At 37.8% G+C, this 14825-nt stretch overlaps 1 protein-coding gene across 8 annotated transcripts in view; it reads right to left on the bottom strand.

Moving 5' to 3' along the window:
- CADPS2 (calcium dependent secretion activator 2) overlaps nucleotides 1-14825 on the bottom strand; it is a 544075-nt gene that overhangs the window by 110014 nt on the left and 419236 nt on the right. For 5 of the 8 annotated variants that reach the window (XM_034671263.1, XM_034671268.1, XM_019799438.2 and 2 more), the window contains 3 exons: nucleotides 12184-12247; nucleotides 8751-8874; nucleotides 6699-6719 (listed from right to left, as the gene is read on the bottom strand). In XM_034671263.1, coding sequence (XP_034527154.1) covers nucleotides 6699-6719; nucleotides 8751-8874; nucleotides 12184-12247 — 209 coding nt within the window. The remainder of the gene's footprint in view (nucleotides 1-6698; nucleotides 6720-8750; nucleotides 8875-12183; nucleotides 12248-14825) is intronic. The other 3 variants (XM_034671252.1, XM_034671256.1, XM_034671247.1) reach the window with 1 other exon arrangement.

A 14825-nucleotide genomic window follows, 5' to 3' on the forward strand; every position in this document is an offset into this window, starting at 1 on the left:
ACAGATGGCTGAATCAACCTCAAAGAGGAAGATACCTTATCCTTTGATGCCAGAGAACAGAAGATATGGGTAGGTGGGGATGCCAATAAGTTTGTAGGTATAGAACTACAGAGCTGAGGCTTACAAGGTGGAAAGAAAGGGATTGCTCTTCAATACCCTAAACTTATTTAAGATCAAGATGTTAAGAAGTTAAGATCAAGTTCCTGTGATAGCCTGATTTGGAAAAAGAACATCAGTCAAGATTGAATCCAGTTTCATTTTGAATATGGTATTAGCTATGACCATCCCTGATGGAGACTGTCCTCATCTATTATAACTCACACTACCAAAATAAAGCAGGGAAGGGTAGATGACTCATGACCAAGACTGTGACTCAAGGAAAGATGCCACTACTTTAGATTACAGAACACCTCGGCGGAAGCATGACGGATCATCCAGTGCTGGCAACATTAACGCCAACGTAAGATATGAAAAGCCCAAACCAGAGGCAGCAGGAAAGTGCTGTCAGAAGTTGTTTTTAATCAAGTGACAGATACAAATGCTGCCTCACCATTAAACTCAGATAAATCAGGAAGGATGGTAATGAAATACAGACTCAGAACCAATTTCAGAGGAGAGGGTGCTAAGTGTCCTTAAATGTCTCCATGGTTTGTTTGGAGTTGACAGAACCTTCCCCATCCTTCGATCACTAAAGCTGTGGGTGGTGAGTGCAGTGGTCCTGAGAGTGTTTCCAGCATTACCAACACGCTGCCACCGGTATAACGGGTACTCCTGTGGCCTCACTTGACTTTTCATGTAGTTGGTTGCCTGAGTGTGCAGAGCTAACGTATAACTGCACAACACACTCTTCGCCTCGGAAGCCTGCCTTGAGAGAGCTGAAGGTACACACACAGTTTTAAAACCCTGTTGGATGGAAGCCCGTGTCTGTATTTGCCTCTTCTAGTCAATAATCCCTGCAACTCCTGCTTATTGTGTCCCCCAAACATCTCTTGATTCATAGGAATTAATTTGTCAACATTGTCATGAGCTAACTAATCGGTGTGAACACAAATTATACAGTGTGGGGTTGCTATCTTGGGTGGCTGGTGAGGTGGTGAGAACAGAGCCGAAGCAAATAAACATACTACAAATCCTCATTCGTTCCAGAGGAGCTGCAGAAATGGCTAAAGCAAATTCATATCGCTTACATAGTACTTAAAAAGAGAATATGGTCCCAATACTTTCTGGTGTATACATTACATAGACTAAGGCCACTGGTGTAGCAAGGAAGTGGTGCTAAAGACATTTAACTCAATATATTGATGAGAAAAAGGTAGTTTAAAATTAACATTCAATTGCATATTAGATGATGGAATAAAAGTAGTTTATGGCCATCAGGAAAAATTTATCTTCTTAGGTAATTTAAAGCGTCTAATGACAGTCTGAAAAATACCCAGTTTTTCTTTGTATATAGGACAAAAGTAAATTTTAATTTGATCCCTATCCAGATGATGTGGCTCAAGCAGCAGTTTTTACTCTATATACACATATAGTTTTGTAAACGAAAAGCCCTTTACAGATTTGTGATTGTCTAGAATATTTTAAAGATGACAATAAGTCATTCTCTCTTACAGCCAGAAATTACATTGATCAATTTGTCTCTAAATCATCAGGTGACTCAGAAGCAGTAATGGTCACAGAGGTTTTACTTTCATGCCAAAGTCCCACTGTCCAAAAAGGCTACAAAGAAATTCTTTAATTCTTCAACTTTGCTTTCCAGTTTTTAAGCTGAGAATTCTGTTTCTTCCAATATGCAAATTACCTCCTACAGTGTATCATCAATTCTAATGGGAGTGCAAAATTTCAGGTCTATTATTTAGACGTTAGTAACCTGAATTCATCATAGCATATACTACTCAAAAACGTTTTAAAATCAAATTTATAACACATACAACTTTTATGAGAGAAAACAGCTATTCTAGAAATACAAGTAAGAAATTATTCACTATTAAGAAATATCCTCGTTAACTGTGCAATTTTTTATCTACTCACTTCTATACACACAGGCACTTAAGCACAACAGATTTTATTTATTTATTATTTATCACTACACTCTGACAATGGAGTGCTAAATTAAAAAGCCACCCAGATGGCAAGCACATCCCAATGACGTAAGGACTGCCAAAGTGCAACTTCTCTTAAAGAAAGCAAGCAGTGTGGCCCTCTGGGAAAGCATCTTTACCTGTTCAACGGAGACTTTGAAAATGAGAGCACTTGGGGGTTAGGCCTGGAAACCTGGCAACCAAAGGGCCCAGACAGATCCTCAGTGCACAAAGACTTTGCCTGTTCATTCCATGCTACCTTTTGTTTGGGGCACCTCCATGGTTTGAGATTTACAGTAAGTCTAGCTCCCAGATCTATGCAAAAGCTCTCAGGTCAAGGCAAGCGCTCAGGAGCCGTCTCTCTCTTTTATTTAAGTCCTCATATGGTGCGTAGTTCTCAGGAGAAAGCAGGGGCTGTTATTAGGTGTATTATTGCTGCTCTTGTCTATAAGAAATTCCTTGAATTAAGGAATTGATTCTCCTTTAAAAAGAGCTGGTTTGCATCAACAAAGTATACGATTAAAAAAAAACCAGACAATTAGGAAAATGAAGTTTTGGTACCTTTTTGAACCCTAGATCATAAATACTGTAAAAAGGGTCTTATTGTTACAACAGTAGTGATAAAATTAAATCAAGGAAGAAAACTAGCTGATTTTGCAGCTGTGTAAATCTCAAACATTTCTTAAAATTAAAAAAAAAAAGCTTTCTAGAAATTTTAAGTTCTCAAAATGAACTATCTTTTCTCATGAAACAAATGCAAAGAATACCCAAGAAGGAAAGAAGGGATTTAGAGAGAGGGCATTTGTTTTATTTCATTTATTACAAAGTTGTAAAATCCCTTTATTCTGCAAATTTGTGTTGCAGATGGAGAAGGTGAAGAACTCCCAAGGATGGAAGAGAGCTAGGAGTCCAACTGAGCATCATGCTGAATTACAGAAACAACTGAAACAGGTTAGACTGCTAAATATTGTTAATGCAGTTGGTCTCTATAACCCCTGGGCTTCTGTGAGCCAGAGTTAGTACCCCCCTACCCCGTCCATGATAAGAGCATGAAATTTTGGTTTAATTTTTCCAATCTTGTTGTTTTTAAGTGGTTAGTTTTTGCTTTTATATTGTTAATTATTTAGTGATTGATCTGAATGACCTTTTGCAAGCCAGTTTGCCAGTTTACAGATGTTCTCTCTGCTATAAATAGCCTGATCACTCTCTGCTATAAAGTCATTCATTTATTCAATAAATATTTATGGAGTACCAAATATGTGCCCAGGCCTGTTTTTCAGCCCTGGAGATAGAGCAGTTATTGAAATACAAAAGTCCTGCCCTTGTGGAGCGAACATTCTAGGACGATAGTAGGATGAACGAACTATATCGTGTGTTAGAGCTAAGTGCCATAGAGAAAAATAAAGTAGGGAAGGGAAGGAGATGCTGTGGGTTGGGGGAGGGGGAGGTTACAAATTTTAATCACTTTCACTTTCAACACCTGACACTGTGAGATGTACGTGTGGGGGAGGAAAAACAACAAGATTCAGATTCTGGAGTCCAACTCTTAGCCTTACGATAGGATCTGAGCTGTCCAATTACTTCAGCAGCCTCTAACCACGGGTAAACAAGTACTTAAAACGGGGCTATAAAATGTGCCAGTAGAGTTAGATACACACCAGACTTCCAAGCCTGTGTATGAAAAACTAACGTAAAATATCTCATTAATTACTCTGTCTATTGAATACATTTTAAAATAATATTTTGGATAATTAGGTTAAATGAACTATTAGTAAAAAATTAATTTCACCTGTTTCTTTTTACCTCTCTGAAGTGACTGCTAGAAAATTTTAAGTTACATCTACAGCTTTCATTATAATTCTATGGACCGTAGTGTTTCAGACTTCCTTTCAAATGCCCACGTATTTTAACTGAGCGCAAGTTTACCTACCCAAGTTGCCGAGAAAAGGGAGGGAGGAAGACCGAGGAAAATAAGACAACAGCTCAACAGGAAGATAGTGTGTTGTAATCTCCCACTTCCTAGCTGTCTCTGGGCATATGGCTAGTAACCTCCCTGCTTCAGTTTCCCGGAAAAGCAATAATAGAAATATTTATTGCAAAGGGTGAATGGATACATGTAAAGTGCTTAAAACAGTTCCTGGTAATACCTGTTCGCTCTTACTAAATATCTATACTTCTGGCAAAAATGACCCCTTGGCTCTTGCGATGTGCCTGAGGTGTCGAGGTCAGCACTGGGAATCAGACAGCCCTGGAGGCAGGGCAGCCAGGAACACGGAGATACAGGGCTGCACATCTCATGTCTGCTGAACTGAATAACAACGGCACACCCTTGTGCAGCTGACCGACTTTTTCTGAAGTCTCGGTTACCTCTTCTGTGAAGTGTCTGTTTTGTAAAGTTGTTTAAGGAACTAATGAAGCAAAGTAAATAAAAAGCCTCTGAGGGAATAAGCAGTCAATAGATGACAAAATCATGACAAATCTTGAGCAGAATTCGACTCTTCTCTAGATGGTACAAACTAATGGAGGAAAATGATCATAATGCCCAAGAGAATACTGCTTGGAAGTCTTATCAAGTATTTGAGCTCTTACACATGTAACTGACTTTCTCATTTTTCTTAAAAGTACCTCCAAGAACATTTATTAGGTAGCCCTGTTAACTTGCTACCAAATGCAACCAAAAGAATAGAACTACATTTCTTCAAAACCTCTCTCCTGTTACTTCAGAAGATTCTTCAACTGAGATTAGCTTTCTCCTTCAATCCACTTAAATCACCTAGACTACACTGATTTTTCCCCTCTTTTCTATTTAATTCTATTTTCTTATTAAAAAATTTTTTTAAAGATTTTTAAAAAATATTTATTTATTTCACTGAGAAGAAAGAGTAAGCGAGCTAGAGGGAGGGTGGGGTGCACAGGGAAAGAGAGCTTTAAGCAGACTGTGCACCGAGCACGGAGGTCGCTCTATCTTACGACCCTAAAATCATGACCTCAGCCAAAACCAAGAGTCGCACGCTTGAACGGTGCACCACCCAGGCACCCCTTAAAGATTTTTAAGATAATCTCTATACCCAACGTGGAGCCCGAACTCATAACCCTAAGATGAGCATCCTATGCTCCACGGACTCAGCCAGCCAGGCACCCCTGTGGGCATTTAATTTTAAGGAAAGTGTTTCTCCTACAGTCATGAGACTGTACAGCTGAGCAGTAGTATGAATGTCAAATATGTGTGAAGGGAAGGCTTCTGTCTAGAAGTGAGGTACATGCGGGACAGCAACTCTCCCATTCCCCCCTCTCTTTAATGGGAATGTGTGCGACTTTACATGGTGCCTTTGCCCTGTCCTTCATGAAGGTGCACTGTGACCCCTTCACATTTCACAGGGGAGGGAGCGTAGCCTCTGTAGCCTGCGGATCAGGACACCTGATACAAGTCCCAGCTGGCTGACTTATTTACTTTATGTCAGTGGGAAAGCCCCTAATAACTCTGGACTTACTGCGGGTCAACTACATACAAACTATTTTCACAACAGAAACCTTGTGAGGGATAAAACGCCATAAGAGATTTTGAAAAAGTTTGTCAAAGAGCAAAGGACTGCTGCTATGACAATGGGCTGTCATAAGAGGGGTGGTAGTCTCTGAAGTGCACTTTAGTGATCATTGTAGGTGTGTTCTTTCCCCTTCTCTTGGCTCAGAGCGTTTTGTGCCTGACGCTTTCTGGGGTCAAATACTGAAACAGAATTGAAAAAGTTAGGGAAAATAGAAAGAGAGCCCTTTAGTCGAAGACTTCAGTTAAAAACAAGTCAAACTCATCGGTAACTTTGCAAGCAGGGTTTGAATGAGAGAAGGGGACTTGGACTAGGCAGGATCATCACTGGTCTCTTGCCCCATGGTTTGCACATAGAACTAACTAGCTAACCTCTCATCTCCCTCTAAAGCACTGAGAGCCTACTTTGTGTCAGCGGCGCGGGGCTGGGACCCAAGAGTGAACGCGTTCCATCAGGACCCTGCCTGCAAGGGTCTAAAGAAGAGACAGGTAGGATAAACAGGTAAAAGCACGTGTAATTAAACTAATTACAATAGTGATAAGTGGCATAAGAAAAAAGTAACAAAACCTTTACAAATTCAGAAACCCAGAGAATGCTTTCCTAGCAACTGCCTAAGACTGGGATTTCAGAATCCCTGTTCATTCCTCTGATGAGCAACTTTCAGAGCTAAGAGCTGCTTATTTCTTATTTAATAGCATTTATGCTTTTTACTCAGTTATTTTTCAGGAGTGATAAAGGAAAGATAGTCCTCTCTCCTAGTTGTAAGAGCTCTCCAAACATTGGCAACAGCTTCCAGCTAAGATTAGTGTCCATGCTTAAAACATAATGTATAACATTAATACAGCCTCAGGTTTTTTGCTTTGAATTTATATAAAAAATATTGCTGAACTTTTACAGAGATAAATGGCCTGTATTTTCCCTACAAAGCATGAACAATAGTTCCAACAAAAAGTATTCTCGGTATCTTAATCAAAGTGATCTAATAGGAGCCCTGAAAAGCAGACAGCTATTCGCCAATATCAAACATCACTCCACAACAGAAATAACGATACGTGCATGCACAAACGTTCATTACCTGCTTCCTTTTCTGCCGGGCCTAAAACATAAGAAAAGACAATTTAGGAGAAAAACAGATTCTACCCATGTTGCTCACATAATGCAGGAGGTCAGTCAAGCAAAGAAAAGTGGTCCACTTCCTACTTCTAACTTAAATTAGATTTTGTTCTTGGTCTGGTCCTGAGCATAAATAAGAAGTGCTTTATTTTTTTAGATACAAGCAAGGGGGTTGGAAGAAAGGGAGATAATGAAATGCACAGATGTTTTCTCATATAATAAGCATGCATTTTGGGTTTTTTTTTTTGAAAATGGAGACTGCTCAGTAGTCCCACCCAATTAGGTTTCTAGGATTCATTTTTTAGAATATTCTCACAACTAGAAATAAGAGGTGACTCCAGAAGGGAAGGAGGTGGGAGAACTCCCTGCCCACTGTCCATTTAGTCCTATAATAGGATCTTCTCTAACACAGACTTATTTTTTTGTGTGATCCAGAACGGCTGTGTCTTTTCACCACCCGTGTTAACACGTCTAGCTAATTATTAAAAGCTACCCCATTTGGCTGTGACAAAATGGACTCTGACCAGAAAATAGAAATATCCTGCATATCTTTTCAGTATTCTTGGATAAGACAATGGTCAAAAATATTAACTAGAATCAACAGCTAAGAACAAAAGGATTCTCATAGGTTTTTTGGACAGAGTTTAAACATTTGGGTAAAACAATATTGTGTTTATTCAAGTTATGCACAAACTTTTTCCCCTTTATCAGATTTGAAAGGTTTTAAGAGGTCTATTTTTGTATTGATTCTTCCAACCCATGTTCACAACACATAATATTCCAAAACACAAAAATTGTCTCAGTGAGTATTCAAGATGTGAAAACCAATCTGTTTGTCTTCCACTTTCCCCAAATGATCTAATATTCATTGCTTTTGCTTTAACACAACGTGATATCATAATTAATGATGTTAAACTGGTAACTAAGGAGGTTTCATGTTGTTACTCTCGTGATATAATATTGGTTGCTATAGTGATGGGATGGCTTTTTTGTTAATCACTCAGGAGGTTGGTTATTGCATGCTTGTTAGAAAGCTTGATCAGATTTGGAGAGAAAAAAGGATATAACACAGCCAATTATAATCAATCTCTTTCATTGTCCCAATTTTGATAAAACTACCTTAATATCAGAAATTAATAAATTTATAATTAAGTGCCATTTTATATTAAAAGTTACTAAAATTTCCCTAATAGAGGATTTGCTTTTATTTGTAGATATAAGTATTTAACACTGCAAACTCTTTCCTAAGTTAATGCTACATGTACTACACGAGCCACTTGCATAATTAAAGCAAAATATTTGAGGCCCTTCCTATTTTTAATTATATTAAAGGATTGTTGAATAAAGCTGATTTTGTGATTTTGCCATGAATTTCAATCTCATTATTTCTAAGCATCTTAAATTTCAGTATTAATTTCAATCTCATTATTTCTAAGCATCTTAAATTTCAGTATTCCTAATGGATGAAACCTGAAGGAAGAGGGAAAAAATGTGCAGTCCTCTCAAGAGGTCTAATCTTTCAAGTGCATTAATATCTTGCAAGCAATGAAAAGTTGCAGAGAACTCTCTCAGTTTATTTTGGCCCTCACCATAATCAAGTTTCCTCCTTCTCTGAGAGACACTGTTGAACAGAAAATAAAATTTTGTAACACTATACGGTTACTGATCAGGAAAGAAGACACAACCCATAGTTTAAATGCTAGACATACTTAACGGTAATGTCAAAAAATACAACCCATGAAAACACCTTTTGGTTCCTTGAAAACTCAAAATAAGAACAAAGGACAACTTAAGCACGAATCCTGGGTCTTTCATTGAAGCCGAGTCCCAGGAGGCATATTAAAGCAATGAATAGGAAAAAGCTCTTCAGTCCACCAGCTGAGATTTTAATGAGACATTTCCCTTTGCCACGGTCCAGGTTTGTTCTGGAAAGGAAAGAACTTCTCACAGAAAATTCAGTTAATAGGCATTGTTGGCTCTCACTGCCACTTGGGCAATTGCTCAGTGCACTGACCTTCTATTTTGGCATATTCTGTGAGTCTAGTGTAATTGATCAAGGCAGCTTTCTCGAGACATTTTCTGACCACTTTTTTCACCTCTTCCGCTGGTATGGGAGTGGCAATATCTTTCATTAAAACCTAAAGAGGGGGAGAGAAAGAGATGGCATAAAACAGATACTACAGTCAAATTACACAAATTGTCCTAGATCTATTACTAGGAAGGGGTCCTAGGTAACATTGGGGGAAAGTAATGAGGCGGCACTTCACAACCGGGAATGTAATCCTCCAATCTTGGCTCCTCCTGTCTAACTAAGCCTCATTTATGCACATCAAAACCTCCCATAGGCCAAACCACCATTCAGTGTGATGACTGTCACTTTTCCTCCAGGGGCCCACGACTCCATTAGAGCGGCTGTTTCAGAGCAGGATTATAGTCCTTGGGACAAGTAATAAAGTTTGTCTTGCACATCCCTAATTTAAAAGCTTTAAATCTTTTGAACAGTAGATATATAAAAACAGTAACAAAATTCTATGAAGAATAAGCACTGTTTTAAAAATCAAGATCTCCAATTCTCACAATTTAATTACTTCATCTGTTGAGGGGGAGAAAATCTTTTAGTGAAATGAATGGAATATCAAATGTTAAAATACACAGAAACTTTCTGAAATTAGAAAACAACAGATTATTTTCTGTTGAATTCCTAAATATATATACATACATATATTTAAAAGTGTTCCTTTAAAAGTATTGCTATTAGCAAGGGGAAAATACAATTATATCCAGATTTGAAAACATAATGTACTTAAGCACTTTTATAATGACTCACTGATAATTTTCCTTAAAACTTTCTCAGTGATAAAATTGCTTACAGTTAGCTTTGATTATACCATTAGTTAACCTCTATCTTTCTGTATAGTTAATGCAGCTTTTTTGGCTTTACTTACATTCAAATTATAACATAGAAGGCAAAATATGAACATAGAGAAGAAAAGAACAGTAAGTATTCTTACTATTCTATTAGTCTTTTACCTTAAAGACTCATCAAAAGAATAGGAAAAGATCCATTTCGTGCTTTATGATTTCATTCTCTTTCGACTGGCCTCGGCACAAAGGATTTTATAATCTCAAATCTACTCGACCATTTAAGCACCAGTGATCCCTCAGAACGTATTTTAATTTTGTTAGGCAAGCTTTCCTTTTCAAAACAGCAAACCTTATCACTTAAAAATTTCTTTCCCATCAAATTCACTTATTCTTCATAGTCTCATATTTAAAATCTTTAACACATTTACATATATTTGGCATTTTAATTAGAACTGCACATTACTTTATAGGCAAAAAAATCCTGTTCATAGTTTAAAAAAAAGACTATTAATGTACTATTATTTTTGCTTGTTTTTAAATGTACTATTATTTTTAATGTGATTATTACTAAAATTTAAATTTAAAATTAATTTTGTCCCAAATGCAGAAACATAAACTTTACTATTAGGCTTTCCCATGGTAACACACACACACATCCATCCATCCATCCATCCGTCTGTCTGTCCATCCATCAAGACAGAGAGAATGAGTGAGAGAGAGAGAGAGAGAGAGAGTGCATGCGTGCACACAAGCGACGGGGGGTGGGGGGAGAGGGGAGAGGGAGGGAGAGAATCTTAAGCAGGCTCTGTGCCCCAGCGTGGAGCCCAAGGCAGGGTGTGATTCCACAACCCTGAGATCACGCCCTGAGCCAAAATCAAGGGTCAGATACTTAACTGACTGAGCCACCCAGGTACCTGACACACTTTTAAATAATAGAAATAGCTGTTAAAATTAAGGTATATTTGTGTTACAGAGGTGAGTCCAGGGTTGAAATCAGGTGATAAGTTTATATTTCCCAGGAGCTGAATATTTAATTTGGACTGGGGGGGACTGTATCCTCTTTCCTGGCGAAGTACAGATTAAGGGCTGGGAAGAGCAAAAAGGGAGAGACAGCTCGTCTTGTGTATCCCCTCCATTTCTTTCAAAGCTTAGTAAGTATGAAGAATTCACATGTAGATTTTGTTTTTCAAAGATGTCAATAAATACAGAGACGTGAAAATGAAGAAATGGCCCTACCATTTCTCTCTCAGTCCAGCAAGAGACATGATAAGTGACTATAACTGGAAAAAAGGTCACTGTTCATCCTACCACTTGTCAGTGCATGAGGGCATCTATGCTCTTAGGAACTCTTCCCTGCTGGGGGAGGAGGGAAGCTCTACCATGGAAACCAGCACACAGACAGGCTGTATTAGGCACCCAGGATGGGATGCCATTCCAAAAGTAAAGCTCTCTGTAAAGATTTTATCTTTCCCATGATACCTTAATGAACTGGATGAAATGAATACTTTGGAAAAGCCTGGTTTACATTTAGCTTTATTATAAAAATTCTAATAAAACAGGGAACTACCACAATACTATTTCTATCATATGATGCCCAGGAATCAAGGATAAGACAGGCTAGACAGAGGCCACCAATGTATACAGTTGTCAGTGTCAGCCCTCATCGTGCAAGTCCTTAAATCACTGAAAAGTGTCTTCCCTTTTTGCTTTTAATAGAAGTACAAATAAACAATGTAATATATCCAGAATTCTTTGGCAGAAAACTGGACAAGACCAAGTGCTCTGAAGTCAATAAATCAGGACCAGAATAATCAAATCATGAGCTATAAATTATCCTTAGAAATTTGTGTTAATGCTGATAAGGAACAGGAATTGTCCCCATCACTTTACTGTTAGGCTCCAACTAGCATATGAATAGTTTTATAAATAAATGAAAACGATACTTGCCCTTCAAGCCCAGTCTGCTACAAAAACAGGAGAGGAGAATGTACTTTCATTAATAAATGATTTTAGTATGGATAGGAAAGCCTTGTTTACTATTTATTTTTTGACAGAAGACAAATTTCTACAATTCATGAATTCATTTAAAGTAACACAAGTTACTTATTCCGAGATTGATTTAGAATGAAAGGAAGGATACGTTTGGGCATGTGAAGTGATAAACCCTAATAGGTATGAGAAATGGGACAGGCAAATGTACAAATAAGTCAGGGGTTGGGGGAGGGTAATGAAAAACAACTGTGAAGTCTGAAAAACGGAGGATTATACTTAACCGGAAAAAAAAAAAAAAGACTATTTCATGAGGGAAAGAAAGAGGGGGGAAATGGGTACGACTACCAAGATGCCATCAACTCAGCCACAGATGGCAGGGATGGGCTTCAGAAAAGCTGTGGGGAGGAAGAAGTAGGAGACAGGAAGAGTTGGAACCTGGTTCAGAGCAGGCGAGAAAGTGATGAAATGTGACCGACAGCCTCAGAGAACACTTTCGTTGTGAGGACCGGGCCCGTCTGCCTGTATCAGTCACTAAAGTACACAGCCACTGAGAGTGCAAATAGTATTTATAAGGTAGTGTTCAAACGTACCCTTTCAAGTAATGAAAGCGTAGCTTTTAGAGCACCTTCAGGTCGTCCAAAGGGAAAACAGTATCTTTAAAAACAAAAGGAGGAACAAAAAAGTCAAACATTTAATATCCAAGACTGCTCAATAATTCCCACTTCTATTACTTGGCATTATGGAAGAACAGTGAAAGTGGTTAAAATGGCATCAAACCATGTGGGAAAATCTTAACGGCAGAAATTTACCTAGTTCCATGCTTTCAATTTCTTTTAACAGTAAGGGTATAAACTGTGATGAAAAGGTTCTAAAATTTTGATGATATATGTTCAGATAGAACACAGTAAATTAAAAAAAAACAAACACCAAAAAATAAAAAAACACTCCAAGATTCTACCAGTAAAGAGATAATTAAAATGTATTCCCTAAAATCTTCGTCAGGTTTGCTGTTGTTCAAGCCCTATGATAAACAAAATGATTTCCCCCATTTCCTCTTGTAGTTATGGGTGGCTTGAGACGGAAGCACACCCCCCAGACATAACTTCTAGTACAAAACAGGTCCCAGCTCCCCGCTTTCCTGACATCTGCCTATTATGCCAGTGGCTATCTCTACAACCTCCCCACACAAAACATAAACTTTCCAGAGCTCTGCAATTTGCCAGCAGAGATGGTTATCCTCAGTCTAACGCCGGGCATTCCTAAAGACACCAACAATGGGAGGGTAGCTCACGCTCGTGTTCCGAAATTAGGGTCAGAGGCTGGGCGAGTGAGTGGGCTCCTTAGAAGTTAGCTGACACAAGGTGGTGACAGATTTATTGCTCTTTACACGGGGGTCCCTCTTCAGGTCACTTTCCACTTAAAGAGCAGAGAATGTCAGGGCCTCTTCATCCTACTGGAGCTCCTGGCTCTCCTGAATCAGGTTCAGTAAAGCACCTCCTTCCCAACACCCCCCCACTCCGCCCAAGATCAAGTACTACAGGCAGCTGAGCTGTCCTCAGGCTGCCACTGTGCTCTGGATCAGAACTGAAGTTTATATATTTCCTGTCCTTCGCCATTATTCAGGGACTCGGTAAACATATCTTCTAAGATGTGAATCACAATGAAGTTATTTGTTTCATAAGGCAATTTGAACAGGTTTCCCTAAGAACACATATATTTTAAATTCAATTTGTATTACAGCAGGAAATTTTAAAGACTGCTTAAAGATGGATTTCTTACAAATGGCTGTTAAATTCATAGTAGGATTGGGTTTTAGTTTTATGAAACTTTTATGAGTGTCAGATAACTGCAAAAAAATGTGATAAATCTGGCCAAATTTTTCCTCAGAACACTATTTCATTTACTGTTAAAAATTTCCTTAATTCACTCTTCCCTCGATGCATCCTCTTACTCCTCTCTGCTACCATGCACAAAAGCAACCGCCAATTTATTTTTGATTGTTTTTTTTCCCTGCGCAGTGTTGCTTTTTAGAGCATTAGCAAATTAGCAAAGTAGCTTTCATCATTTTGTATACCATAAACCTTAATCCACGTTTAAATGAAACACAAATTGGGTTCTTATAGTCCCCTCCCCCTGCTTAAATCTTTTCACTGTATTTGCATAATCCACCCATTGTCTTTCCTATTGTTTATTTCCATTAACCTGTGGGTGACACATTTTATGAATGGAATGTTACTGATCCCCAGATTACATTTAGCATTTCAGGGCTCTGAGGTCCCACTGGGTATGTTCTGAATTAGCATTAGCTGCCCATGATGTGTAAATAATTCAACACATTTACAGAGTACAAGTAATCCTGAATCAATAAAGTACAGAAAATAACTACAGAGAAGCTTAATTAATCTTTACAAAACGAGTTTTAAAAGAAAGGAATAGTTTTGTTCTGCCTTTCAGGATAAATATTTTGGGTTTTTACCACTTCGACAGCTCTGTAATAACAAAACAAATTGGAAAATACTCAACCATCAAATGAAATTCAACTAAGATTAATATCTAATCTGAATAAACTAAAATCACCCTGATTCCCACCTTAGGAAATTAATTACACAGATATTCGAGCCTTCACAGACATGTCCCACAATTAAACTGTTTCTTTTCTTTACCTTTTAAAATACAGTATTTCTTTTTATCAAAATAATATATGCACATAGTCTGAAAGGAAACTTCTAAAGACTTCTTACAAAAAATAGAAATCCTTTATGTCATTTCCACCCCACTCTGCAAGTAATTGCTCCAGAAAAAAAAAGTTTTTAAATTTAGTTATTTTTTTCTGTATTTAAACATTATATTCCTAACCTACATGCTAATATTTCTAATTCTTGATTTTTCAGTTTTATATATTATTCTACTAACTTCCCACTATGGAAGTACTTAGTTTTTAATAGATTTAGAGGCATAAATGACATATAACTGCACATATTTAAAATAATTTGGTAAGTTCTGACATATGTATTCACCTGTGAAACCATCACCAAATCGATTTAATATACATATTCATGACCTCCAAATGTTTCCTCCCCATCCCTTGGGCCCAGGCAACCACTGATTTACTTTGTAGTTGAATTAGTTTGTATTTTCTATAATTTTATGTAAGAGGAATCTTACAGTATGTACATCTTTGCATCTGATTTCTCTCAGTATATTTTGATATTCGTTCATGCTATCAACCATT

The sequence above is a fragment of the Ailuropoda melanoleuca genome, chromosome 1, assembly GCF_002007445.2.
Source record: "Ailuropoda melanoleuca isolate Jingjing chromosome 1, ASM200744v2, whole genome shotgun sequence".
Classification (NCBI taxonomy): Eukaryota; Metazoa; Chordata; class Mammalia; order Carnivora; family Ursidae; genus Ailuropoda; species Ailuropoda melanoleuca.